The 27,629-nt window shown below is 37.7% G+C and overlaps 1 protein-coding gene across 1 annotated transcript; it reads left to right on the top strand.

The window, feature by feature from the left end:
* The first annotated feature begins 7,225 nt into the window (after positions 1-7,225).
* On the top strand, positions 7,226-26,478 carry hgo (homogentisate 1,2-dioxygenase). Its single transcript, XM_071582813.1, has 10 exons — positions 7,226-7,358; positions 13,550-13,685; positions 13,771-13,901; positions 20,149-20,338; positions 20,453-20,532; positions 20,919-21,021; positions 23,176-23,423; positions 23,520-23,646; positions 25,053-25,234; positions 25,985-26,478. The coding sequence occupies exons 1-10, from the start codon at positions 7,338-7,340 to the stop codon at positions 26,108-26,110; spliced, it is 1,344 nt and encodes a 447-aa protein (XP_071438914.1). The 5' UTR covers positions 7,226-7,337; the 3' UTR covers positions 26,111-26,478.
* The last annotated feature ends 1,151 nt before the right edge of the window (positions 26,479-27,629 follow it).

Genomic DNA, 27,629 nt, shown 5'->3' on the forward strand with positions numbered 1-27,629 from the left:
GAATAGGAACGTGGGATGCTAGGAAAATTATGAGAACAGGGAAATTGGAGAATATTAAGCGAACGATGGAGAGGGGAAAAATATATATTTTAGGTCTATGCGAGGTGAGATGGAAGGATAGCGGGGACTACTGGAGTGATAATTATAGAATAATATACAGCGGCGGGGACAAGAGCCAACGAGGGGTTGCCATAGTATTAAATTAAGAGGTAGGAAGAGGCGTAGTCGACATAGAGCAGGTAACGGATAGAATATTACTAGTAGAGATAAAAGCAGAACCGACGAACTTGGTTATTATTCAAGTATACATGCTACCGAGCAACCATATGGAGGAAGAGATCGATAGGATATACTATCAATTAGAGGACATAATCGCGTGTGTTCCTGCAGGGAAACATTTGATAGTGATGGGGGATTGGAATCCGACGATAGGTGAAGGAAGAGATGGTGATGAGGTGGGCGACTACGGTTAAGACACGAGGAATGACCGCGGGGAGAAAGCAGTTGAGTTCTGAAGAAGACAGGGGTTAGCCATCAACAACACTTGGTTTAGACACCACAAAAGACGCAGGTATACATGGAAAATGCCAGGTGACTCAGAAAGGTATCAGCTAGATTATATCCTGGTTAGACACAGGTTTAGGAACAGTGTGATAAATTCGCAAAGCTTCCCGGGAGCGGATGCGGACTCTGACCACAATTTAGTTGTTATGAAATGTAGCGTCCGTTTCAAAAAGATAAGGCAGGAGCGGCGGGTTAGAAAATGGAATGTAGAAGCATTACATGGTTTGAAAAGGAAGGAGTACATACAGGCGGTAGAGGAAATCATGGAGGATGGTAAAGAGCTAAGTACTATCGAAGAAAAATGGGAAAGTATCAAGAAAGGGTTATCGAAAGCCGCAAAAAACACTATTGGAACCGTTAACGCTAAAAGGGATAGGAAACCATGGATCACGGATGAGATGATTACTAAGATGGATGAGCGGAGAAAATGGAAGAATGTAAATACAGAGTAAGGCATAATGAAGTACAAAGAGCTAAACAATAAATTGAGGGGGGCACAAATAAAGCAAAAGAAGGATGGCGGAAGACCCAGTGTGAGGATATGGAAAGTCTGCAGAGGAATGGTGAAATCGGTGCGCTGTACAGGAAAGTTAAATCGTTATCGGGAAGTAAGAAAGGAAGAGCTATGCTAAAAGTTACAGATAAGGCGGGTAAGAAAATAGTCGACGCAGGAAGGATCCAAGAGAGATGGAAGGAGTATATAGAAGAACTGTATAGTAAAGAACTTCGACCAAAAAAGTTAGACATTGAAAAAGAATATGACGTAGAGGAAGATAGCTTGGGCCCAGGCATATTAGACGATGAGATAGAAAGGGCATTAAGGGAGATGAAACTAAATAAGGCCGTGGGGGTGAATAACATTCCCACGGAACTATTGAAATGTTTAGGAAAATGTGGGAGGAAGAGGCTATATGGGCTGATTCGGAGTATCTATGAGGAAGGAATCTGGCCGGAAGACTTTGTGAGATCAGTTTTAGTTCCTATTCCGAAAAAGGTAAAGGCCACGTCATGTCACGTGAGGACTACAGGACGATAAGTTTGATATCCCACGCAGCTAAAGTTGTTCTCAGGATCATAAACAAAAGGATAGAGAGTAGGGCAAATGATTACTTAGGGGATGATCAGTTTGGGTTTAGGAAGGGGATAGGTACGCGTGATGCCATTGCAGTAATGAGATTATTAATCGAGAGGAATATAGAACACAACCAGGATGATTTGCCTGTTTCGTAGATTTCGAAAAAGCGTTTGATAGAGTGAATTGGGAAAAACTAAAGAGTATATTGAAGAAAATAGGAATAGATTGGAGGGAAAGGAGGCTAATCTGCAACCTGTACATGTCTCAGACTACACAGGTGCGAGTGGGGAACGGGGAGTCCGGATGGGCAGTGTTAGGAAGAGGTGTAAGGCAGGGTTGCCCATTATCACCGGTGCTGTTCAACCTGTATGCAGAGGAAATGATTAAAGAGGCATGGGAAGAACTCGAGGTAGGAATGAAAGTGGGCGGGGAATCCGTAAAATCAGTTAGGTTTGCTGATGACCAAGCTTTAGTTTGTCAGTCAGCCAAGGGGTTGCAAGCATTGCTGAGTGAATTGGAAATTCAGTGCGACAGGTATGGGATGAGAATCAATATTAATAAAACAAAGGTTTTGCGATTTTCAAGAAAGAAAAGGGCTAAGCTAAACATTAAAATAGGAGGGCAAAAACTAGAGCAGGTAGAACAGTTTACGTACCGGGACAGAAGGAGAAGAATTGCGCTAGCCAAAGAGGTTTCCACAAGAAGGAGGGAGTTGATGGCAGGGACGTTGAGTAAGGATATTAAGAAAAGGCTCGTAAAAACTTTGATATGGAGCGTATCTATGTACGGCGCGGAAACGTGGTAATTGAAGCAGGAGGATAGACGTAGACTGGAGGCTTTTGAAATGTGGGTGTGGAGAAGGATGGAGAAGGTGAAATGGACAGAGAAGAAAACAAGTGAGGAAGTACTTGGTATGGTGGACGAAGAGAGGGGTTTGTTGGGAGAAATCCTATGGAGGCAGAAAAAGTGGATGAAGGGGGTATTGACCGGCAGCGGGATGTTGAAGACTGTAATAGACGGGAGAATGTTAGGCAAACGAGGAAAGGGAAGGAACAGGATAGGGATGTTGGACGGGATGAAGGGAGGAAGAAAGTACTCTGAGCTGAAGAGGGACCTGATGTAGAGTAGGATGTTGTGTTTTGCTTGGGGTCACAAATTATTTTAATTAGTAATTATGTCCATCCAAAAACCTACCTTAACCGGTAGATTACCTAATAATAATAAGACATTAAGGTGAAAAGTTCTCGGCCTGACAATGAAAGACTGCCATTTTCAGTTTAAAAATGATTTTATTTTTCTACATAATCTCCCTTAAATTCAACACACTTGGTCCAGCGTTTCTGCAACATCAGAATTCTTTGCCGGGAGTGAGAGTCTGGAAGGCTGTGAAAATATTCATCTACGGCCCTCTCAACTTCTTCATTGGACGCGAAGCGCTTCCTAGAAATTAATGTCTTCAAGTTTGGAAACAGATATGGGTTTGAGGGTGCTATGTAAGGAGAATAGGGAGTATGGCAGGGAAATTGTACCCCGAATCCCGTAGTTTTCCCATCACCGACGCACCTTAGTGGCCGCTGCGTTGTCCTGGTGAAAGGTGATGTTTTTCTTCTTCAAGCCAGGCCTCTCCTCGCGAATTTTGGCATTTAGCTGGTCAATAATGTTGGAGTAATATTCACCTGTAATTGTTCTGCCCCTTTCAAGGTAATCAATTAACAGGATCCCTTTCGTATCCCAAAACACACTGGCCATGGCCTTTCCGGCAAATGCGATTGACTTCGCTTTCTTTGGCGCTGAAACATTGGCTTCCACCCACTGCTTCGATTGCTGTTTCGTTTCTGGCGTGTAGTGGTGAATCTATGTTTCATCCATGGTGATGAATCGCCGAACAAAATTGGTCGGTTTCCTCTTGAATCGGTCCAAATATTGCTTCAAAAGCCGTTTGCGCATTTGCTTTTTATCGTCATTCATCAAATGCGGCAACCACCTTGCGCAGAGCTTTCGCATCCCTAATTCTTTGTGCAAGATGTTTCGCACCCTTTCTTCCGATATCTCCACGGCCGTATCTTAGCACGGCCGTTGAAGGAGCAGAGTCCCTTTACACTTTTGTCAACTCCGGATGAATTTCCTTTAGTGGTTAATCTATCCAAAAGGAAGAGTTTTTTGACTGCACAAAATTCGAGTTTTTCTATGGTAGCAAAAACACCAAAGACATCTGCTGCAACAATACGTGTAAAAAAACCACTTAAGAGAACAAGTTGAAACTTGTCTTTCGATCTAATGAAACGGGCAACCAGGCAGAAATCATAATAAATTTTCGCTGCTTGGAATGCCACCTCATATATTATTATTATTGGGTAATCCACTGGTAGAGATAGGCTTTGGATTGACATAACTACCAAAAAAATATCGCCAAACAAAACACAATAAAGCAGCCTACTCTGAAACAAGTCCCTTTTCATCTCTGTATACTTCCTTCCACCCTTCATACTGTCCAACATATTTTTCCTACTTTGGCCCTTTCCTCGTTTGCCTAACATTCTCCCCTCTATCACAGTCTTCAACATCCCACTGCCGATCAATTCGCCCTTCATCCATTTTTCCTGCCTCCGAATAAATTCTCCCAACAAACCCCCATCCTCGCCCACCATACCTAGCATTTCCTCAATTTTTTCCCTTCGGTTCATTTCACCTTCTCTATCCTTCCCCACACCCACATTTCAAAAGCCTCCAATCTACGTCAATCCTCCTGCTTCAGCGACCATGTTTCCGCGCCGCATCTACTTCTGCTACGTTCCATGTCAGAGTTTGACAAACCTTTTCTTAACATTATTACAAACCGTCCCTGTCATCAAATCCCACCTCCTCGTGAAAGCCTCTTTCCCTGGTGCAATTCTTCTCCTTACGTCCCTTCTACGTTGACCATTTTGGTCCAAAACACTTGCGAGATATGTAAACTGTTCCACCTGCTCTAGTTTTTATATAGTGTGCATACATATATAAGGGATAAATTATAGAAGTGCGTTTTTTTAATTTCTCAATTATTTTTTGTTTCGCTGAGTGAGACATTGTTTCCAACAGTGCAGTACGCGATTTTGTAGTGGTGAGCTCACCAGGCCAAATGTTGACACAAATGAAGTTGATCTTTTCATAATAACATTTCTACGCATTAAGTAAGGGGCCATACCAGGCGGATAAACTTGCAATTGATTGCAGATGAGGGCGAATCGGGGTACGAACCGGATTAAGTGAAAAAGAAAATTATAAAAAAAATGCTTGGCAGGAACAGAGGGGTGGAGTAGGGGAGGCGAACTCTGGGATCGCCTCGGGCGGAGCAATATCTAACTACGCCACTGCGTAGAAGATTAGAAATAAATCGTCGGAGGAAGCCAAACAGAGAAGACAATTGACAACATGAATTAAAAAAAAGATTGAGTGGCTAGAGAAAAGAGAAATACACATGAGGAAACAGCAGCGTGAAGAGAGAAGTAGAAGTGAAGAAGAAGCTGAGCCTTGAAATGAGGAAATACTGGAGTTATGAATTTGTGTGAAGAAGTTCACACTCCCTGAGGCAGAAGATAAAAAATGAAGAGAGGGGAATGGGCGAAAAAAATTACTTTGAAAAGATCAACCAAAGAAAATAACTTCATGTTACTCTAACGTTAACTGAAGAAGAAAATAATGCTGACAGGACACTGTACCGTGGACAGAATTTTATAGCAAAGGTTAAAATCAAGGTAAAGAAAAACCGAAGAGATGGAAAGAGTACACGGAAAAGTTGACTACAAAAGAGAAATTTATTCGGTAAAATAACGTGTGGTTAGTCATTTTCACTAAAACTGTTAGGTCAAAATCCAGTTTTACCGTAAAAATGCTAACTTTTGGCGAAGTAAAAGTGTAATATCAAAGTTTGTCGATCAAAACGAAAAACGAAATAGAAGAGGGACACTAGGTAGACGGCATTAAATGAAACGATGGAGGGGCTTAATTTTTAAACCTAAGTTTAGGATTTACGACAACACGGGTCTAGGATTCGATGATATCATATTTTAGGTAAAGAAATTTGAATTAATACATGCACTGCGGAAAGTCTATTTCGCGAGAATGTAAAGCGCTAAGACTATATGGGACGTCTCTTTCCAAATAAATGAGGGTAGATACGTGTGAAAAGTTTTAAATTATCCTGACGATGCCATGCAGGCAAAAATCATCTCCAGAATATTGGATTTAAAGTAAGTAGTTTCTAAGATCATACTGGTAATACACGGAAAGCAGGCATAGAGAAGTGTTTTTATTCTTCCTCCGTAGATGAGGGTGGAAAAATACCGACAAAATTTCGTCACAGTCTTGGCTTTAGAAAAATGAATTCGATAACGTCGGTTGGGAGTTACGCATACGTATCCGTCGCCCGGGATTTATGTACATATTCTAAAGGTTATACGTACCTGCAGGTCGTTTTATAATGGACCTCCTGAAATTAAGTAAAGGCTCCGTAGTAATGAAAAAGAGTAAGGTTAATATGTATATTCACCCTTCATCATCTAGTGTAGAGAAGACGTAATACATTTAATTGAGCATTACGTATGTGCGCGTTCACAAATGAGGTTGCTGCATGAATGCTGGTTAGCTTTAGAGCTGTGGCTGTACTGTAGCCTCTGTCAGTTTTATCTTTGCTGAAAATGATGATCTGTGGATTGATGTCCAAGTGTCACCGTTTGATTTTCCAAAGCGGATTGTTGTGGGAAACAAGGGTTTTCAAAAGTTATCAGTTTTGGCTTCTTTTTCTCAACTTCATGTTATATGTTGTTTTATACATTTTTAATTTAAAAGGCATTATTTACAACTTTCTGATTACAATTGAACATATTTTCAAATTTCATAACCTTAAATCATTCCCCAAAATAATGGAAAATAATTCCTAGTATTCCGTATAAGACGATTTGGAAGCATGGGCTAAATAATCTACTACGTTAATCCGGTTTAGCATTCATTTATCGTTTCCTGAGTAAGAGGAGAGATTTAAATATTTGATTTTTGACCGGCTTCTTTGTTCTTTCGTTTCTGGTCTAATACACTTGATGTCGTTTTTTAATCTCTTACCCTTTACCCTCTCCGTCTTTAATGCTTGTAGACGTTATAGATAGACACACATTTTAATTATTGCGCAGTTGGGAGAGTTTCCGTTGACGACGTGAGGACGGAGTGCAAAATTGAACCTAGCCTTCCATGAGATTTATCCCCTGGTCCTTTGTGAGTGTGTGACATATTTTCATGCCGAAGGCAAAGAATATATGAAAGATAATTACATCAATGTTTCCGCGAGTTCCCCACTGGAGCTCAAGCACAGATTGTGGGCTGAAAGATCGGCGCATTTTCATCTCTCTTGCATGCTCTGATCGTGACCACGACTCTATTGATTGTCTCGGGAGAATTGTTTATTAGTTCACCCACGTAGCGTTACTCCACTCGGAAAGCGCGTGAAACGAAGTACTTCTGTTCGGGTGGAAATGAGAGAACATCCATGCGTCTTGAATTACTGCCGCTGCGACCTCGGGCTTTACGCAATATCTTCGACGATTGGCTCCAGCTTGGCGACGTTCGTTAGACGCCGTCGAGCTGAAGACACTGCTCGGGATCACTCCGCTGCTGGCACTCGTGGAACGCGGCCGCCTTGGGAAGTATAAGGTGAAGATCCCACGGAATGTCGTCTTCTCGCCCACAGGTATGTTGCCTTCCCGGAAAAAACGACTCCCATGACTGTTGGTCTTGTTTTTTTTAATGTGATGTGGATCTCATGAAAATTCACCGGCAGCTTCAAAAGATTTCTACGCCTGCGTGCAAGAGAGCCTACACATTCACATTTTAATGCTGGCAGTTCTTTTCCCGCTTGTTTTCAGGACACGTAAGATACTATTCGGAATTCTTCGGACAATCACAGCGGTGTCCATTCAAATTCTTTACGTGAGAATTCACACTCATTCGCGCCTATCATTCAAAATTCTTGTCTTTTTGCTTCAGTTATTCTTCGTGTTTCGGCGGTAAGAGCTCATATTTTAGTGAGATTATTTCTCGAAAAACAGACTTCCGCGGTCGCTTTCAAATGAGAGGTTAGTGAAGCGCATAAATGTTATCCGTCTACGAAGCTTCGACGGCTATGCTCTTCACACCTTTAAGCTCCTACAGGGAAATTTAGTCACCTCCGTTTGTACCTCCCCCACTTTCCCGTAGTGATCCAGACGTAGTCGTCTTCCAGATTTTCTCGTTCCTTTTCGGTCGGCAGTAGCTTCTGCGTGTTGCCGTCGGCAAGGTGAGCTGAAGGACGGTTGTCCTTTTGAGTCGCCGGGCAGGTTTCTCTTATAACCCGTCCCATGCGCTATTGATAATTCCGTTCAATTCCATTTAATCTATATGTATGGTATTTTCTCCCGGATCATCAAATCCCGATCGCCCTGTGAACAAATGTACTCATATTTTATTGGGTAAGATGAAAAAACAAAAATATTGGAACGACGTCCCAGGTAGGCTCTACGAGCGACTGCAGTGATTACAGTGAACATCATTACAGTTCTACTTCAATATGCAGATGAGCTATTTATTATAACGAGAGTAAAGAAAAAATAAAATAAAATCAGTTTTCTTCATCCGTGATTATATGTTGATGTAGGATTGGGTGTTTATGAAGGTATATACTATGCAAAGTTAATTTCAAAAGACCGCAGATAAATTTTTATAATGCATCATTTTTAAACTGCGATGATTTTTACTCTCTGAAATAACTGCGGATGTTTATGTTTGGAAGTTGAGTTTTAGGAAGTATTTCTCGGAAAGTGCATTCCTTTTAAAGGCCTCGGTGGAGATCAAGTTATGTTCACACCATGGAATTGTGTGGAACACATCAGTGCACAGATTTTTTCCCCACATCCACCATTGATTATTCTCCTATTTTTTAGCTAAATGAATACTTTATAGATTTCGAGTGAAATAAAATTCCATCCAACGCAATAAATCCAAGTGCTACACAAGACAAATTTTGAACGGAAATCGAAGATGAATCAATTACTTTAAAATCAATGTTCAGAGCTCCAGCATGTAGAATCGTTTTATGGGTATTTTTGTCGTAAAAATCCAACATTTATAGCATTTAAAAAAATATTACCATATGTCGGTACCTTCCAAGTCAACACGGGTTAAGGGTGACGCACAGCCTACCTACGTTGAGGGTACGGAAGGATTTTAGGTGTTCATATTTTTAAATTCCAGCCTACAAAACCAATGAAAACCTTGGGAGGCACCAACAGTACACGGCCAACAGCGTACTCGGCTGACTTGGTTGTTGGAAACTTGAGCTCAAATGCGCCTTTAAGAACTCACCTCATCCTCGCGACGCAACTCTCATAAACAAGTAGGAAATAATAACCTACTTCATGAAGAATGACTGAAAATCATATATCCCAGCAATTTAGACGAAGAGAAGTGCTCCTTCCGTATACAGACACTGCACCAAACTTGGCTACGGTTCCATGCAGCTGCTTAACGATAAGAAGGGATAACCCTTATTTTTGTATGTAGCATAGATAACCATCGAGTAAACGCTTTGTACTTAATGAGCAGTACCAATAATCGATTTTACTGGCTATTTTTCACAAAATTAGCACTTTTAAAGTTTTTTGTGCAAAAAAGGACAAAATAGACATGTCGAAATAAGCATTTGACATTATAAAATGTCGGTTTGCGGGATTTATATGTGTTAAACGTCATTATAAATTTGTATTTTCAGGTATAATTTCAGAAATAAATAAGTAATTTGCCGGATGATCCGCGGTCTAATCATTGCATATTAATTTTATAATAATTATATCCTTGAATTTTTCCTGAAAGGGCACAACAGTTAATACGAAGAATAAAGATAATGCGGAAAGTAATTGTCTTAATTAAGTGAAAGATACTATTACAAACAGAAAGTAATCGTAAAATTTTGGCTAATGGGTGCAGCTGGAGAAAGTCTTCGAATGTGACTAAAATGTATTCATTAACTTCTCATCGTAATATCATCGCAGCAGCATTTATAATGTAAGTTTTACTTTTTAACCATATTTGATTTCTTTTTAATATTCTCTGTTCGTTGCACTTAGGTTACGTTGCAACGCTTGTATAAGAAGTGTCAGGAAAGGTTTCGGAAAATTTCGGATTTATTTCTGATATTGCTACAATGCCTCAAAATTCTTCGAAGAACATTCCTTGAGTGCCGCCCCACTTTTGCCAGTGGCTTTTCCACGACGCGAAGACTTAATGGTGGGCGGATTCCGGAAGGACCTTGAGGGTACGCGTGCAAGCTTCTTTGACGGCACTTAGGGTCCCATGGAGGTATCCTTTGGGGTGGGATTTCACTTTTTGGAATAGGAAATAGTCTGCTGGTGCCAAGTTGGGACTGTTAAGGGGTTGAGGAATCGCCGCGTCGCGCTACAGAAGGTCTTCCCAAGCAGACACTCGACTCGGCTTTTGGTTTTCCGTCAAGACCCTCCGTTCGCGTTTAGCGCAAATCATCGTTTGCATCGCCAAAATTTCAATGATAATGGAGTGCACAGTCAACTCATCAATGCCAATACGATCTTGTGATACTTTGGTTTGCTCATTGTTGACACTTAGCTATATAGCTATTATATTCCCCTTCATGTCGCCTGCTTTTATAACGCTCAGTCTTCATGTTGTTTCGTCGGTTTACAAGCGTTAAAAGCTCGGAATTGCAGACATCGCCAACTGTCTTAATTCTTCATGTTTCGTTTAATACGCTGAAACACGATCTGACTAAATTTTTTGGGACGAAGGTGCAATTTTTCACCTTACGACATGAAACTGAACTCATATAGTAGAGCAAACAGAAGCAAGTTTAACAGTGTTCACAATTGTGCTTTGCGTGACTGTAAGGTGCGTTTTGCGTCAATCGCGCACGAGTGCCGAAATGGATTGAATTAAAACAGCAGAGAAAGCATTCCCTGAATTTTCGGATCGGAGGAAGAATTGTATAAAAATCATCACAGGCATAGCAATGAAATGCAGCGCATCGATAAGTGAAGTGACACTCACTATTTTTTTAATTTAATATGTTAGTGGCACAACCGTCAGCGTAATGGTTGGTGTCTTGGGAGGTGGAGTTAAAAGAAAGGGGGTGGGTATGCCTTGTGGGCCATGTTTAGACCAGAATGGCATGATAGCGCAATAATTTTATGCTGCAGGGGCGTGTTTGAATGGGGAGGAAGGCAATTAACTAAATAATATTTTTTTTATTTGCACCATTCTCCCCTAAGCAGTTGATACCCAGACAACCTGCTGAATAAAATTAATCTCTCGAAATTTCTACAAACCCAAGCCTTCCCCAAATAATGATCCACGCACTCTCTTATATGCACCACCTAATTCCCAGGCTTACACTCTCTGAAATGTATCCTAAAAGACCATTTCTCCATCCTGGCCAACCTGGACCAACCACAAAACCATAGCCAACGTACACCCTAAAACCACTTTGTCACTTTTAATCATTCCACCAACCCGTCAGACATTTTCAAAACTGCCAAGCCTCTATGAGTTCTGTTCAATGAATACGCGAACTGAGGTCATAAAAACTTTATTTTGCAAAATGCAGTCTATATCGATTTTGTCCCCTTCATGGTACTCTCCATTCGTTGCTATGCACTTATTCCATCTTCTTTTCTACTGTTTAAAGTACCCTTGGAAGTCCTCGGCAGTTAGGCTTTTTATTTTTCTCGTCGTTTCTTGCTTTATTGCATCTAGATCTTCCCAATGATGTCCCCTCATCAGATTTTTGCATTTTGGGAATAGGAAAAAGTCGAATGGGGCGAGATCTTGTGAATAAGGAGGATGATCAGGGATGGTGATTGAATTTTTTGCCAGGAACTGGCGAACAAGCATTGCTGTATGTGCAGGACCTGTAAAGGGGTTGGGGAATGGTGAAGGATCCATCCATTATGTTCGATTAAAATAGTGTGCACCTTTGATTTTCCTAAATTTAGCTCATCAGCTATGATTTGGATAGTTTTTCGACGATCGGTAAGGACAAGGGACCGCATACGATCAATTTTGTTGTCAAAACAGGTGGTTGAAGGTCATCCCGGCCTTGCACCATCCGAGGCGTCTTGTTGGCCATTTTTAAATCGCTTAATCCACTTGAAAACGGATGTATTCTTTAGAGTATTATCACCGTTAGCAGCTTTCAACATTTCAGAAATTTTGATTCGTTGCTCCGTGATTTCGTCAATTTCCATTTTCGACAAACAGTAATAACAACGACAACAGAAATTAATATAACTGACACCGTACGCACAGCATGACGATCCGCCAAGCACAGATGACTCATTGGGTCTCTTATTATAATCCGCGTCATGGCCTCCAGATTACACCAGTTTACGTATTTATTGGCCAAACCTCGTATATAAATCCTCTGATACCCTCAAAACCACACCAAATTCTTACAAATAAGTAAGATTCTAAACTTGTTATATCACCTATAACACTCCGTCTCTCCCCTAAGTACTCACTCATTACCTTCCATCCCATCATATACCTCCAAAAAGCAATTTACCTCCCAAAGTTTCTCTACCACCTAAACCACCACCAGCTTAAGTACATCCCATATCTTCCATTATCTGTTTGACATACACCAATCTGGTTCTTCCTATATAATTTTTGCCTTCTATTATCGCTTCCAATTCTGTGTTCATCAAATCCTAATGCTGCAGCAAATGACCAACCCACACATCACTTCTTCTTTGTAGTGTCTTCCATGCGAAATTATTTTTCTTTTTCCCTCAGAACTTCTTGATTTGTCAATTTCTCTGGCCAGTGTAACTTGGACATCCTTTCTATCCATCTATTGTATAGCACCACACCCTACATTGCTTAGGTTTCAAATAGTTTTATCCCAGGAGTTTAAAGTTAATAAGATGTGCACTAAGAATTGTTTTGTATAATAATGGAAGTGCTTTCTTTGAATATTCAAGTGGTACAACCATCTTCTTAAGCAAAAGGCAGATGTAGAAAGATGACCATGTCATACTTGGAGTGTTTGCGGCTTATTTGTTAAGGGTCTGTGCCTGCGATGGAAAATACTGGGTGTGCTGTACATGTAGAGTGTTTATCTGCTGACCTGTGAGTCCGGGGGTTATTTTCTCCATATTGAAAGCCTCTGGTCATTCCTAGAAAGCTAGAACTATATGATTTCCTGATGAACTTGAGATGGTAGGCAAGGGAAATGAATGTGTAAAGCTCACATGCTATGGTGTTTCATACAAGTGAATTATGCTTTTGCCTGTCAAACCTTCATTCTTACCACTGTAATTTTTACTTGAAAGAAAGAAAACTATTAATATGTTTTGTATAAGCAACCTAACTGTTGTATATGCTCTGGTCTGACACTCATGCTGTGGGAATTTTGATATATTAACCACTTAATATGCAATGAAGACTTCCTTTTAATACTAATTTCAAAATGCTATAATTGAAATTTACATTATTATAAATGAAATTTCAATGTATCATTTGCAAAGTCGGACCAATATGCTTTCAGTTTTTCATTTCTTTATATGCTTGTAATATAGGGAGCTGTTAAGAGCCCAACTTTACATAATGTGTAAATGTATGGAATTAATATTGCTACGTTGTAAGAAAATTTTGAATAAGGAATGGAAGACTCTTATAAGGTTTTATCTCTAAAATTGTGGTGCTACATGGTCATGTTATTATGATAAGAATTGTATAAGGGGTTAAAGTGTGTTTTGATTAATCTTAGTCTGGAAGTCTATTTTATTCAAAGAGATCTAATCTGAATATATATTGACAAATGATACTTAATTTACTGAAAAAATGTGACAAAATATCTCTCTTATTCTTCTATGACAGTATCATTATGGCTTTGCAAATGAGTTTGTCTCTGAAGATCCTAGATGCCCAGAGTCACTGCCGAAGGGACAAAATAATCCCCAAAAATGCCCCTTTGGACTTTATGCTGAGCAGTTATCTGGCACAGCCTTTACAGGTTTGACTTCTGATTTGATTGGTTCCTATTTCTCTTGTAAAATTTCATGAAATCTTCCCGACTGAAATTTATTTTTGTTTTCCAGCCCCTAGATCTGAAAATAGAAGAACTTGGTTCTATCGAATACGACCTTCTGTGATTCATGAACCTTTTGTGCCAGTGGATGCACCACACTTGACATGTGATTGGAATGTAGTCCCACCAAACCCAAATCAAGTAGGTGGTATTACATGTATACATATCATATATTATCTCTGTATTTGTTTTTCTACAATTAGAGCTCATCTTGAAAAGGAGAAAAGCACAGGAGAATAAGAAGCTATTCTCAAATGGGCTGGTAAAATACATTATCCTTGGGAGTAATAGCCCTTTCTTGGTTCTTGACTGTTGTTATTTGTTTTCATGATTCTAACATTTGTCTATGGCATGGCTTTCCATGTATCGGTAAAGTAAGTATATTGTGGATCTATTTTCAATTATCTATGATCTCTTATTCTGTAACCCAACTAGGATATTTGTTCCTTCATGATAGTTCCTGTTGCGAATTGATTAGGGATCATTTTATGGAATCGGTTAAGTGAAATGGCATCAGTAACTATTCCATAAAATTCATTGTATTTACAGAGACAAAAAGATTATAATAGGCAGTGATAATACTTCAGCAAATTAGTACTGAAGACTTTTCTTTCATAATTTCATATCATACACTATTACCCACCACAAAGTATCCATGTTATAACAGTGGTATTCATAAAATGAGGTGAATATGAGGTACTCTTCATACTTTTGAAATATTGGCCTGGTAACAGCCATACTGAAAAGAATGGATGAATGAGTTTATTGTTTTCTAGTCTTATGTAATCTGAATGCATTTTAATTTTATTAATAATGTAAACTTAAACATTGCAAATATTTTTGAAAATTTGGATCTCCATTAATATTTTAGGATATACAATACAAAGATCAACCTCATTTCTTTTAAGTGCCTAATAAAACGTTTGCATAGGAAATATATTGGTGCTTTCCTGGGGATTTGAGAGTTATTTGGCATTCTCAAAATTTGCAGGGCCTTCATCTATGGAAGAGATGAGTTATTTTTGGTAGCAGTGTCCCTTAGTCTGGGTGCCTCAAGTGCCTTGGAGACATAAGTGGTGCAAAGGCACCATATGCTAGCCATCATCCTAACCCCCACATTGAGTATATATCCCAGATTTGCAAGTACCTTATCACCAAGAAACCTACTAAGGGTCTCAGGGGGAATGGGGATATGATGCTTTTTACATGTATTGCATGGATTCACTAAGCTTCGACTGCCTATGGTTCTGATACCCCATGATTTTGTAAGCTTTTGGCACCCTTATATCATTTTTGAATCCCCTCCAGATGATATTTTTTGTAGCAGTCTATCTTGAACAATTTATATGACTTCATAAAATGTATGAAGTTTTAACTACATATCTTCTAGATAATTATATGTGGAATTTCCATATACGCTGACCACAGATGCCACTATTATCGTCAGTTGCCCTTGACTGTTTCCTACAAGTCTCTTTATTCTCCCTCTCTTTATAGAATTTCGTTGTGAATCATTCAATTGGTCCATTCTTTTATCATCATTCTCCAGGAGCACCACATTTCCATCGCAGTCTTCTTTCATCTGCTGTAGCCTAGATTCATGCCTCATAACCAGGGAAAAGTAGACTCCATGTATACCTTGGTGAAATGTGTCCTAATTTTTAGACTTCTCTCTTGTTCTGTTGGTAAACCTTTTAACGTGTTTGTTGGTTAGTAAAAAAATTTGGACATATTGCATTACAAGCATAATCATGGGTAATTCAGATTGTGGAAACCCAAAATCAATTATGACACCTCATTGAGTTCTATTTTTAAAATGTGCCTTTTTTTAAAAACAAATTTGTATAAATGCCTTCATATTTGATTCATTATGATTATGACCTTGCTCATAATATAATCAGAGAACTGCTCCAAAATAGGGAGAAAAATAAATGAGCCTTGATGGCATATAAAAATAATAATTATTATAATAAAATTCCCTTCCATTTCTTTAATCAGGTGCTAATTAGGCTATTGTGCCACAGATACTCATATCTCTGCTGTGAATGCACATCTGGTCAAGCACCCCATACTCTGTTTTACTCTCTGTTTTAAAATAAATACTGGTAAAATGGATGGTAAGAATGAGTATGTGGTTACTTTCTCCTTGATGAGCACCAAAAACATGGGTGAATTCATATGCTTGGGGGATAAATTGTGCTACAGTCTTATGTAATAGTAAATAAATGAAACTGAGCTAAAGAAACGTTCTACTTAGCTATCAAGCTTCTTGAACATTTTAATAATCTCTGTTTTTCTTATATTGGTTTTCATCCCATACCTATCACACTGATTTTCCAATCCACTCAGCAAATTATTGTAACCCCTTGGCTTGACTTTTTAACCACCGCTCGATTATCTGCAAACCTAACTGATTTTATGATTTCCCCACTGACTTTCATTCCTATATCCAGTTTCTCCCATACCTCCTTAACCATTTACTCCACATATATGTAAGTTGAGATGAAATAAATCATTGTGGACACCCCTGTCTTACCTCTCTTCCCAACACTGCCCATCCTGGGACTCCATCTGTCACTTTCACTTTAGCAGTTGTAGATATTTTGCAGATATGACTCCTGCCCTTCCAGTCTACTCCTATTTTGGCAATGCATCAATTAATTCTACTCAACTCATTCTATTTAATGCCTTCTTGAAATATACAAAGCAAACAAATGCATCCTGATTGAACTCTAATTTCCATTCTATTATTGACCATTAAACTCCCATCGCATCATAAGTACTTCTTCCCTTCATGATCATTCCCCAGGCAATTTTGGACCCTACTCTCCATTCTTTGGTTGATAACCTTAAGTCCAACTTTTCTTGTGATGAAATTAAACATATTGTTCTAAAATGTTTACAATTGGCCTTTCCCTTTTTTAGGATGAAACTAAGACTGTTCTAGCAAAACCTTCTGACTGAATTCCTCCCTCATAAATGATACAAAAACCTTCCGTATTTTCCTAAACCCTTAAGTACTTCCAATGCAACCCTTTAGTTGAAAATGTGAAAGTTAGCCATCCCCATAGCCTTGTTTAATTTAAATCCCTTTAATGGCAATTCTATTTCACAATTAAGGATCGCTAGTCCTAAGCTATCCCCATCTACTTCATATGCTCTTTCTTTGTCTAAACTTTCTGGCCTAATATATTTTACCATTTAGACCCTACCCTCTAAGTATTTTCTTTATGTCTCTCACTCAAATATTTCCAAGTTCAATTAATAATGTTCCTACCATATCTTTGGGGGCGTGCATGGATTTTCCTTTTTTACCTTCTGACAGGTCTTTCACTTTTCTATACAGAACAATCCCTTCATCCATCCTTTGTAAATAGTTCATGTCCTCGCACTGTGTTCTCCACCTTGCTTCTTTTACCCAATTTATATTCTGCCTTAATATTTTTATTTATCCCCATGTACTTCCTTCTAACTAATTCTGTGTTTCCATTCTTTCAATTCCTTACATCATCTATCTTCTTAATTTCTTCCTCGGCAATTCATGGTTTACTTGTTCCTATCCTGCTTACTGTTATTACAGTTTAGTTTATGCTTAATGGTGTCCCTTTCTTGATATATTCTCATTTTTCTTCAACTGTATATGCTCTGTCCTCATTCATAATTTTGTATTGCCTCCATATAACCTTTATTTTCACCCCAGCTAATATTTCTATATTCCATTTCCTCGCCCATCTTTGCTGAGTTATCCTCTTGAATCTGACATTACACCTCATTGGTACTAAATTATGATCTTAGTCTGCATCCGCTCTTAGGAAACTGAGAATTTGTTCCTCAATTTGTGCCTAACCATTGAGTTGTATATATCTTTGAATCTCTAAGCATGCTTCTTTTGCCCTATTAGTTTTCCATTTTAGTCTATTATATACCTCCTTGAAATTCCTTCTGACTAGTATATACATTCTTCCATTTCCTTATATCATAATTCTTTTTAATCTTCTAATGAGTAATACATGATTTCCTTTTCCTAGTAAGTGATCCTGTTTCATATGTAACTTTCCATATCCCGTTTTTATATGTGCTCATTTCTCTCTTACTGTACACTACTCCTTTCCCCTACTCAAAATTTTTTCTGGTGCCTTTTGGTGCTCCCATCTATGATGGACATTAATGATGGACTTCACAATAATGAACTCATGAACTTATCATGGACCTTCATCATGAAGTGTAAAATAGTTAAAACCCTTTAGGTCTATTTTAGCTCCCCTTCTCTCCGTAAAAACATAAGGAATAGATAATTTACTAGCGTTCTCTCACCTTTGGCTACATAACACTGTATCCTTATGTATACGCAACCTAAAATACAAATACCTATAATTTGAATGCCTTGTTTGATAACTTTTATTAGTAGCTCTCCATTCTTCTTGGGAGTATAATAATAGGGGGCATAATAATTGTGAGTATAATAATAAGGGTTTATTGCAGTGTCATTGGTTGTATTTTCTTAGGAGAGGTAAAGAAATATCTCATTGTTCAGTCTATGCCCATCCACAACTTAACTTAAATGTTAGAATACCAAAAATGTCTCATGTAGTTATTTTTTGTTTTTATCCGAAATAGGTCCATCATTTTTTTTTAAACAAAAGTAGATGTTTCATTATCTTAAGTTTTCTGCCAAATAACACTCTTTTTTATTCATAACAGTATCACTGCCCAAAAACTTAAATTCTTTAATTGATGTGCAATACGCCATGGTGTCACTAATCATCATGAAAGATTCATTAATACAAGTAGAAAAATGTCGCTAAAGTATATTCTCCAAATATTCTTAATTGTAATAATTTAATTTGCGAGGAGAGCAACTGCCAATATAGGATGTCTTTTCAGGCTTCATTAAATAAAATCGAATGCCCCATATTTTCTCTTTCTAAAATCATTTCACCCTAGAAACTGTTGTGTCAAAGCATCTTATTATTTCATTATAGGCAGAACAGTACTTAAATTTTTTACTGATCATTCCAATAAAAATTGAATTAGAGAGAAGCTTGTTTCTCTTTTACATGAATATGTATGCAAATATGTTGACACGGGTATTCTGTTCCAAGGTGAATATATCCAATTTTCTCCACTTTATTCTCTTCGGGTCTTCAGAGTCAATATTTAACTAAGTGGTGGGGGTTAGTGGAGGTGGTTTTATTGGAGTAGCTCCTTTCAGCCACTGTAATGGATAAAAAGTTCAAAAAATAATTAGTGGCAGTAAAAGCAAAATTAAACACTTCACAGAGCAAGCATTGGTGCACTTACTACTATCAGGGGATGTCTTGTACAGTGTTTTAACTGCAAAATATCTTTCTGAGTCAAAAAAAAAACTGAGACATACGAGTATGTTGAAATTTATAATGTGAAAATAAGTCTAATGAAATTGATTTCATCATATTGATGATATATGTGTGGTCTCCATTCTGTGAATAGAGGAAAGGAAAAAATATGAAAGCTATGAAATTCACTGTGATATCATTTGTTTGTTTTTTTATTTATTAAATCGGCATATGAAATTAAAAGAAATAATATTAGTTAAAACAAACAAATAATTTTTTAATGTTTTTAGCAAATGCTAGTAGGGAAAGGAACTGTCTCTCCTACCCTGATGAGTAAATTTTGCTCTCCGTTGGGCTTAGTATTGGGTGAACTCTACCCTCACCTACCACACCATCCTTTGTGCTATTTACTGTGTTTATGGTTTACATGCTAGACCTAAGAATATATGCAAAGTGATAAATAATACAAAAAAGGTAGTGTCAAGCTAGTTGTCTCTCACTATCTATATCCCTCTATCACACACATTTAAGATGTGCATGAGGTAGGAGAGAATGAAAGCAACTAGAAGCACCATTGTGTTTATTTGTTCAATTCTGTTTCTCTGTGTGTGAAATTGTCTCCAATAGTACAGTTTATATTTTTGAAGTGGTGATTTCCCTAAGCCAAATATTTGTATGATTGTAGTTGGCTACTTCGTAGTTAAAAATTTAATGGAAGGAGTGGTCCAACCTGGTCGGCACTCTTGGTTTACTATAGTAGTTGGAAACTGATATAGATTGCTTCAACTGGGTAAAAAATTACAACTAAAAAATTGGGGAAGGTTGAGAGAGGGGGTGTAGAACTTGGGGACTACCCCTGGCTGCATAAATCTAGCTGAACCACCATGCAAAAGTACTTATACCATAATTCAATGATCTAGATCATAAGCCATTTGAATTAATTTAACTCTGAATCAGAGAATGATATTTTTTATGTTAATACATTTTTAAGACTACCATTAATCTGTTTTCAAAATGTTTTAAATTTCCCGGCTTTATCAACTTTATCCATTTTAAATTTTCCAATTGATTAGCTGAGGTGGAAACCATTCACCTTATCCAAGGAAGAGAGCCAGAAGGAGATAAACTTTGTGGAAGGCTTACGAACCCTCTGTGGAGCAGGGGACCCAAAAGTTCGGCATGGTATAGCAGTGCATATCTATGTGTGTAATTCATCCATGAATGACTGTTGCGTGTATAATTCAGATGGAGACTTTTTAATTGGTAGGTGTCAATATTAATACTCTTAATAAAACCATACTTTATTCAACCAAGTATTTAAAATAATAACCTAAGTTTCAACGGAAACTGCTCAAAATGAAATACTTCTTTTTGCAGTTCCGCAAATGGGACAATTAAATGTGAAGACAGAATTTGGTCCAATGAAAGTTAGCCCCAATGAAATATGTGTTATTCAGGTAAGCTGATAATATGATTTACATAATAATTAACATTATTACCTTCAATTATTTGCTTTTTTAAATGCCAATGTACATTATATAATGTGGATAATTTATATTACAAATTTGAAACATAAGTAAATATTTGAATGTTATCAAACTGGAAGTATGCAGGGAGTGATGGCAAAAAATAAGCCATATTTCTCTGTATGCCAACAATTCAATTAAAAGGTATGTTATACTGTAACGTGCTATCAGAAGAGATCCTACTCTTGTACATTTCCCCTTATTTTAATGTTAATTAGTGAATATTTGAAATGTGTAATTATACTGGACATCAATCAGTTATCTGAAGTAAATACTGCCATGGTATATAAAAATAACACTCCTATTGATTTTTTCAGCAAGGGATGAAATTCAGCATATCAACCATAGCAGCCGAAAGTCGTGGATATATACTGGAAGTGTATGATTCACATTTTATCCTACCAAACCTAGGCCCAATTGGTATGTATTTATGACTCTTTCTCATTATGATGAAGTGACATTTTAAATGCTTGTGTCAAACCAAGCAAAGCAAGCCAATTAATTTTTTATGATATCTTGATGATATAAAAAAGGATAACGAAAAATTATTTTCTAGATTTAGAAGAGAGAATACAAAACAATTGCATGATCAACACATATTACATTTTTAATTATAGATAAGTTAAGATAGTTGCAAAGCAGGATGGCCTCATAAGGACTATACAGCGTGCCATATGCCTCTGCCTCATGCAATGGCCAGGGCTCCAGTATGGGAAATGTTTGGATCAGATTACACACAGGGATGGCGGCTCCTCCTTTTCTGATTAAGGAATGTCAGAATATATAATAAACTCATTAGTTAGAGTTCTCAACTCTAACTAATGAGTTTATTGTATATTCTGACTCTCTCTCTGTGCTCTCAACTGGAGAACTCAAAGTTCAGCACTCCCTATGCAATGCAGTCAGGATTGTTGCATTTGTCTACAGTCAGCATTAAGCAGGTTTACCTTCTTTCAGTTTGATTGCTCTTTAAAGACCTGCAGAAATTTACATCTTCAAATTCTTACTTGTGGTTGTTATCTGGGAGGCAAACACAGCATCTTAGGTCATTTGTACCTTTAGGGATAGGTGAGAAATTTAGTAGAGGTAGGATTTTCAGGAAATAGAGGAAAAATAAAGAAGAATCCAATGGTCAGCATTAGCTTAATCTTAACAAAAGATGCCAGGGGATCCACAGTTAAATGTTCCACTTGACTGATTTTGTAGGCACTGAACTTGAACCACTCTCTTCATGGCACCCATGCAGAGATTGAGGAACCACTGAAATAAATCTGCCTCCAAAATGATTTGAACTTAAGCCCCGTGGATGGAAAGCCAGTGCACCTACCCCTTGAATTCCTATTTAAAGTGAAGGTCAGTTGGTGAATACATACCAATAGATAGTTTTGCCATATTTATTCAGTAGATATACCAGTCTTGTGATTGTTATTAGGAGTTTTTTGAACCCTTAATATATTTCATTCCTTGGCTTTCTTTCACTGTGAGTCAATTAATGGAACCGGAAGAACTCTTGTAAGTGAGGTGGATAGCAAAAACTATCTGAAGTGTCTAGATATAGATGCTATTCTTGAGTTGAAATAGTTCACAAAAGAGGAGAAAGAGGGACCACCCATGTATATATTTCCACAATGAAAATTTATCTTAGAGGTTTCATATATTCTCAACTGCCAAATAATTGCCTTGCGGTGACTTCTTACACCCTAAAACTTTATAGCACTATATAGTCAATGTTTCATTCTCTACATTTGCTTTGGGGAAGTAAATTGCTAACTTTTTTCGTCAAATACAGAAACATAGGTGGTCCTTGCATTGTTGGCAGCAACAGCATAAAAAATATAATGAACGACAGGGAAACCAATAATGAAGCCTTGAAAGTGAGCAAATTTTCCAAAGGAGGAGAAAATGCCAGAATGATTTCACTGAATGAGTTACTTCTAGTACGGGACTTGTTTTGAAGGCCCCTGGGAAAGCATCCAAGTTTCATTCTACCAATCCAGATTGTGAGCTGCAAAGAACATCTTCAGAAATACCCTGCAAGTGGTGTGGAGCCTCAGCTTAAGAGTGAGCAATGAAAATGAAAATGCAATGCTAGTGAGTCTCATCCAGTGAATCAACAAAATGTCAATTTAACAGAAGGAGAGAATGTTTGTGGTAGGGTGCCGCTGGTCAGTAGGAGGTAGGTAGGTGGTAGTAGGTGGCCACTGGTAAGTGAGATAGTAGCTCAGTGGGTAAAGCATTTGGCTGTGAACCAGAGGATTCTAGCTTCAAATCTGGTCAATAGCTCTGGACCTCCCCCAGTTGTATCCAAGCAGTGTCATTTTGTGTGTACCAGATATTTCCTGAAAACTGCAATGGGCACATGGAAAGGACATCACTCACTGACCCTAAGAGTTTGAATTTCCCACTCTATGGGGCAATGATATTCACATCTCCTGAGCTCTATTGTCACCTATTAGATCCATTCTTTGAAGTGAAATTCATTTATTGTCATGAATATGTCATGCATATTGTTGGAAATAGATTGTGATTTTCCTCTAAATCAAAGTATTTCTTTTTTCATGCCATCATTATCAGGGGCCAATGGGTTGGCAAATCCAAGGGATTTCCTTACACCTCAAGCATTTTATGAAGATATTGAGCTTGGGAAAGATGGCAATGGAAGGGGTCTATATACTGTGTATAATAAGTTCCAGGGCAGCTTATTTAAAGCACAGCAGGCACATAGCCCATTTGATGTTGTAGCATGGCATGGCAACTATGTGCCTTATAAGTATGACCTGTCAAAATTCATGGTTATCAATGCAGTTCAGTATGACCATGCGGTAAGTAAACAAATGTGATGTCTGTATTTAAGCCATTTAGTTCAATGTCACATTTTTTATAAAATCACAAAACTAATCAAGTCTGAATTTTTATAGGATCCTTCTATCTTTACTGTGTTGACCTGCCCATCCAACAAACCAGGCACTGCAATTGCTGATTTTGTTATTTTCCCACCCCGTTGGTCTGTGCAGGAGCATACTTTCCGGCCTCCATATTATCACCGTATGTTTTATTATTAATTGACTTATGAATTTGTAATAAATAAGCAACAGAAAAAAGCACCTTTCTCGAATCACAAAACTTAAAATTTTGAAATTAGTAAATCTTTTGTAGACATCCTCTTTTGCTGGCCAAAATACAAATAAGAGCATAGGTTCCTTTGTTTTTGGCAGTAGAAGATATTGTCTATAGAAGATATTGCCTACAGAAGATATTGTCTACAGAAGATATTGCCTACAGAAGATATTGTCGATAGAAGATATATTTAATTTATTATCCATTACCCCTTATGACTATATTCAACAGATTCAGGCAAGGTGTAGTGGAAGTTCGTCATTATGAGTAACAAATTTGCACTTTTCCACAGATTTATTGTAATGTACAACGCGTTTCAGTTCATCGAACCATCTTCAGGCACAAGACAAACTTTAACATGTGATACATCATATTTATACATTTGAGGAAGAGGGGGGGGGAAAGAGTGAGGAGTAAGGTAGGCGGAGACAAAGAGAGTCATTTCGGAAAAGAAAACACTCCATTCCTCCACAATTTTATTACTGCCTCAGTTTTATTCCTATTCTCTGAGGATGAACTATATAAAATAAAACCTACATTAAGTCTTTTTAGTAAGCATTGCCAGAGTCTAGAAGTCTCTTGTTTGTGAGAGCAAAATTCATTTCTGTTAATAGATACACTATAGGAAGTATATAATTGATGAATCAATATAACTTCATGTTGGGGTAATGTTAAGGTACATACTTTTTGCCTTTTAGTGCTAATTTTAAGCTCAATAAAAGGTTCTATTGTGGTTGCACTAAGCTTCATTAGAATACCTCATAATAAAGAAGCCTGGACTTATTCAAATCTAGTCAAGTAGGCAAGTTGGTCAAATATTCATGGCTATGAATACTTGACCAACGGTCTATTTCTCAAAGATACCAGTCAATTAATGTGCTTGTAGTTTCCTGATAAAATGCATTCTAATGACAATTATTCTAATATTCATTTCATTCAAGTTTCCTAATATATGCACTAGAATGTCTAATGTTACATTTTTGAATGCTGTCAGAGGACTAATAAATTAACTTGTAGCTTGGAGAAGCAGTCCTCAGAGAGTGAAAGACTTGGATTTTGCGGTCTGTGTTATCATGGGATGAAGAATTGAAACTTCTTGCAGAAACATGAACAATGTTTACAGTGTTTCTATAATTATTATTGACTGAAGAGAAAGAAGTTATGTTTAGCAAAATAATTTCGTGATGGTTCTACTTTTATAAAGCTGCTGCATAAAGTTTCTGTTCCTTGTTTAACTTACATGTTTCAGTGAATATTTAATCCAAACATTTTCTGTGACAATTTAGATCACAATGGCAACATAAAATATCATTCATTCCTTTTCCTCTCTAAAGGTAATTGCATGAGTGAATTCATGGGACTGATATTAGGTAATTATGAGGCCAAAGAGGAGGGTTTCTTACCTGGAGGAGCATCTTTACATTCAATGATGACACCCCATGGACCAGATGCAAAGTGCTTTGAAGATGCATCAAATGCCAAACTGGTACCGACTAGAGTAGCTGATGGTACACAGGTAAGCTCCAAGTCTTTTAGGCTAATGGGGGATTGGGATGGTGCAGTGGCTAGCGTAGGCGTATGTACACTGAGAGGTCCTGGGTTCAAATCCTGGAGACAACAAATATTTTTCTGTGGTATTCTGATCCCTACTTGAGGTGCTTTGTGGAGAGTACTTTGAGTGAGTAATGTCCATTGGATGGGACATTAAACTGTGGACCCCTTGGTACCTTTCGACAAGAGTAGGCTAATGCTGATGCCGGGCTTCTCTCTATCCTTCCTTTCCCATCCACCCATGGCGCAAATGACCTTAGCTCTCCCTTGCCTCCCATAAAAACTAATATGCTTGTACCTGCTTTTAAAGTTCTCTGCCCACCCTTTACTATGACAGAAGTTTTTACAATTTGCAATTATCAACAAACATTTGGCCTTTTCTTGTATTTTTCAATGACTAATCAAAATTTCCACCACATTTTAAGAAGTCCTCAAGCATTAATCGGCTAATATCTTCTCATGTTTCCCTGCTACTCTTTCACAGGCATTTTCTTTTCACTTTCCTCACCATTTATCTTTTTGTTTCAGTGGGCTAAAGTAATTATTTACTCACACTTGTAATTTTTGTTGTGTTTAATGAATTTGTAAAATATTAAATATTCTTCATAGGATGCTGATATTTTGCGCGCAACTGCTTACTTTTAAGGAGCCTATTAAAATTTCCAAAGCTTGGATATGGACAGGACATATTTGATTTTATTTCTCTTTAATTCAGGCATTTATGTTTGAGTCATCGTTGAGCTTGGCTCTCACCAAATGGGGTGCAGAGACTTGTAACAAGTTGGATGCTGACTACTATAAATGCTGGCAGCCTTTAAGAAAACATTTTGTGGAGAAATGAACAAGATAAAAATATGACATGACACCCAATTCTTACATTTTATCTGGTGCTTGAATGTAAGCTGTAAGTGACAAGCATGCTATTGATTTTTAAAGATAAATTTTGTGTCGATTTTTTTGTTACTAGCTACTATCCAGTGCATGTTAATTATGCATAAATGATATGTGCTTAATTGAGGTGATTGACTTATATACCAATTTAAAAATGTACAAAAAATTTCTATGGGCAAACATATCAACATATTGTTTGTAAAATTTGCATTTGTATTATTTTGAGTGGATTACCTAATATTTCATCTGTAATATTCAGCTGAATGATTTTTTGTATTTTATGTATGATATGCATATAAATGATGTTTTTGCATTTAACTGTGGAAATATTCTAATGGGCAAGAATGATGCCTAGCAGGAGCCAAAGGAATAGTTGGATTTCTGCTTTCCCTGTCCTTCCCACTCCCCAATCTCTGTCTCTCTCCCCCTTCCCCCTCCATTACCCTTTCCCACCCCATTTTCCTCCTTCTCATTCCCTTATTCCGTCCACATTTTCTTCACGCATTTACCCATTTTGGGTAACTCACGTTGGTTTCCTAAAATAATACAGTCAACCAAAAGCACTTGTTTCAAAGAAGTGTTAGACTAGGGTAGACTGCCCCCTCCACCAACCCTTAGCTGTGCTACTGGTGGAAACTCTGCTCCATGGGCATTGCCAATTTACTTGACCACTCCATAGTAATTTCCAACAAAGTCATGTTAATGCCTTCAAATTACCTCATGAGCTGACATCGTGGGCAAAGCTTTCTATTTGTTATGCCTACCAAGTTGCTCTAAATAAAGAGGACGCTTTATTACCATCTGATCTGCCAGAGACTAGAAAAAGTTGTTTCTAGTTTTGAATAAGAACTACTTTTTGTAAATATGATGATGTTTTTAAATTCCATTTCCTTCCTTATAGCCCTCCTAGCTATATAGTTTGTGTATTTGAGTTTATATTGAAATTAGATGGAGAGAGCTAGAATGAATGGCTAAGTTTGCCCAAGGTATGAAGGCATGGAGGCTGTAAGAGGTGAAAAAACCAGCAATTTTTTGATCTGCAACATCACTGCACAAACAAGAAAAACTCGCATTCTCATTGTAAAAATTAAATACTATAATGGTAAATGGTGATGAAAAATACATTACAATTGGTCCTGATTTTTTCTTTCTGGAGGAGTTCAAACTCTGGGGCACTTTGTAAAAAATCTGGTATTACTTATTTCTTCTGCTGATTATAAAAATTTAAAATTCTTTAGAACACTGACAATTTTTTCCTGTGGGTATGTATGCTGTGGGCCCTAATTTTCATGGCAGTAGCAATAAACAATTTTCGTGGCAGAAACACCTGGCTGCAATTAGTTAAAATTAAAACTTGCTGTAAAAAAAGTGGCTCTATAATAAAATATCCATGGGAAAATGCTGATAACATGACATTTTTAACAATGAACAAGGGAATTTGTGATCCCTTTCGATTTCACTTGTGAATG

The sequence above is a fragment of the Hetaerina americana genome, unplaced genomic scaffold (assembly GCF_022747635.1).
Source record: "Hetaerina americana unplaced genomic scaffold, ioHetAmer1.1.p SCAF_12, whole genome shotgun sequence".
Classification (NCBI taxonomy): Eukaryota; Metazoa; Arthropoda; class Insecta; order Odonata; family Calopterygidae; genus Hetaerina; species Hetaerina americana.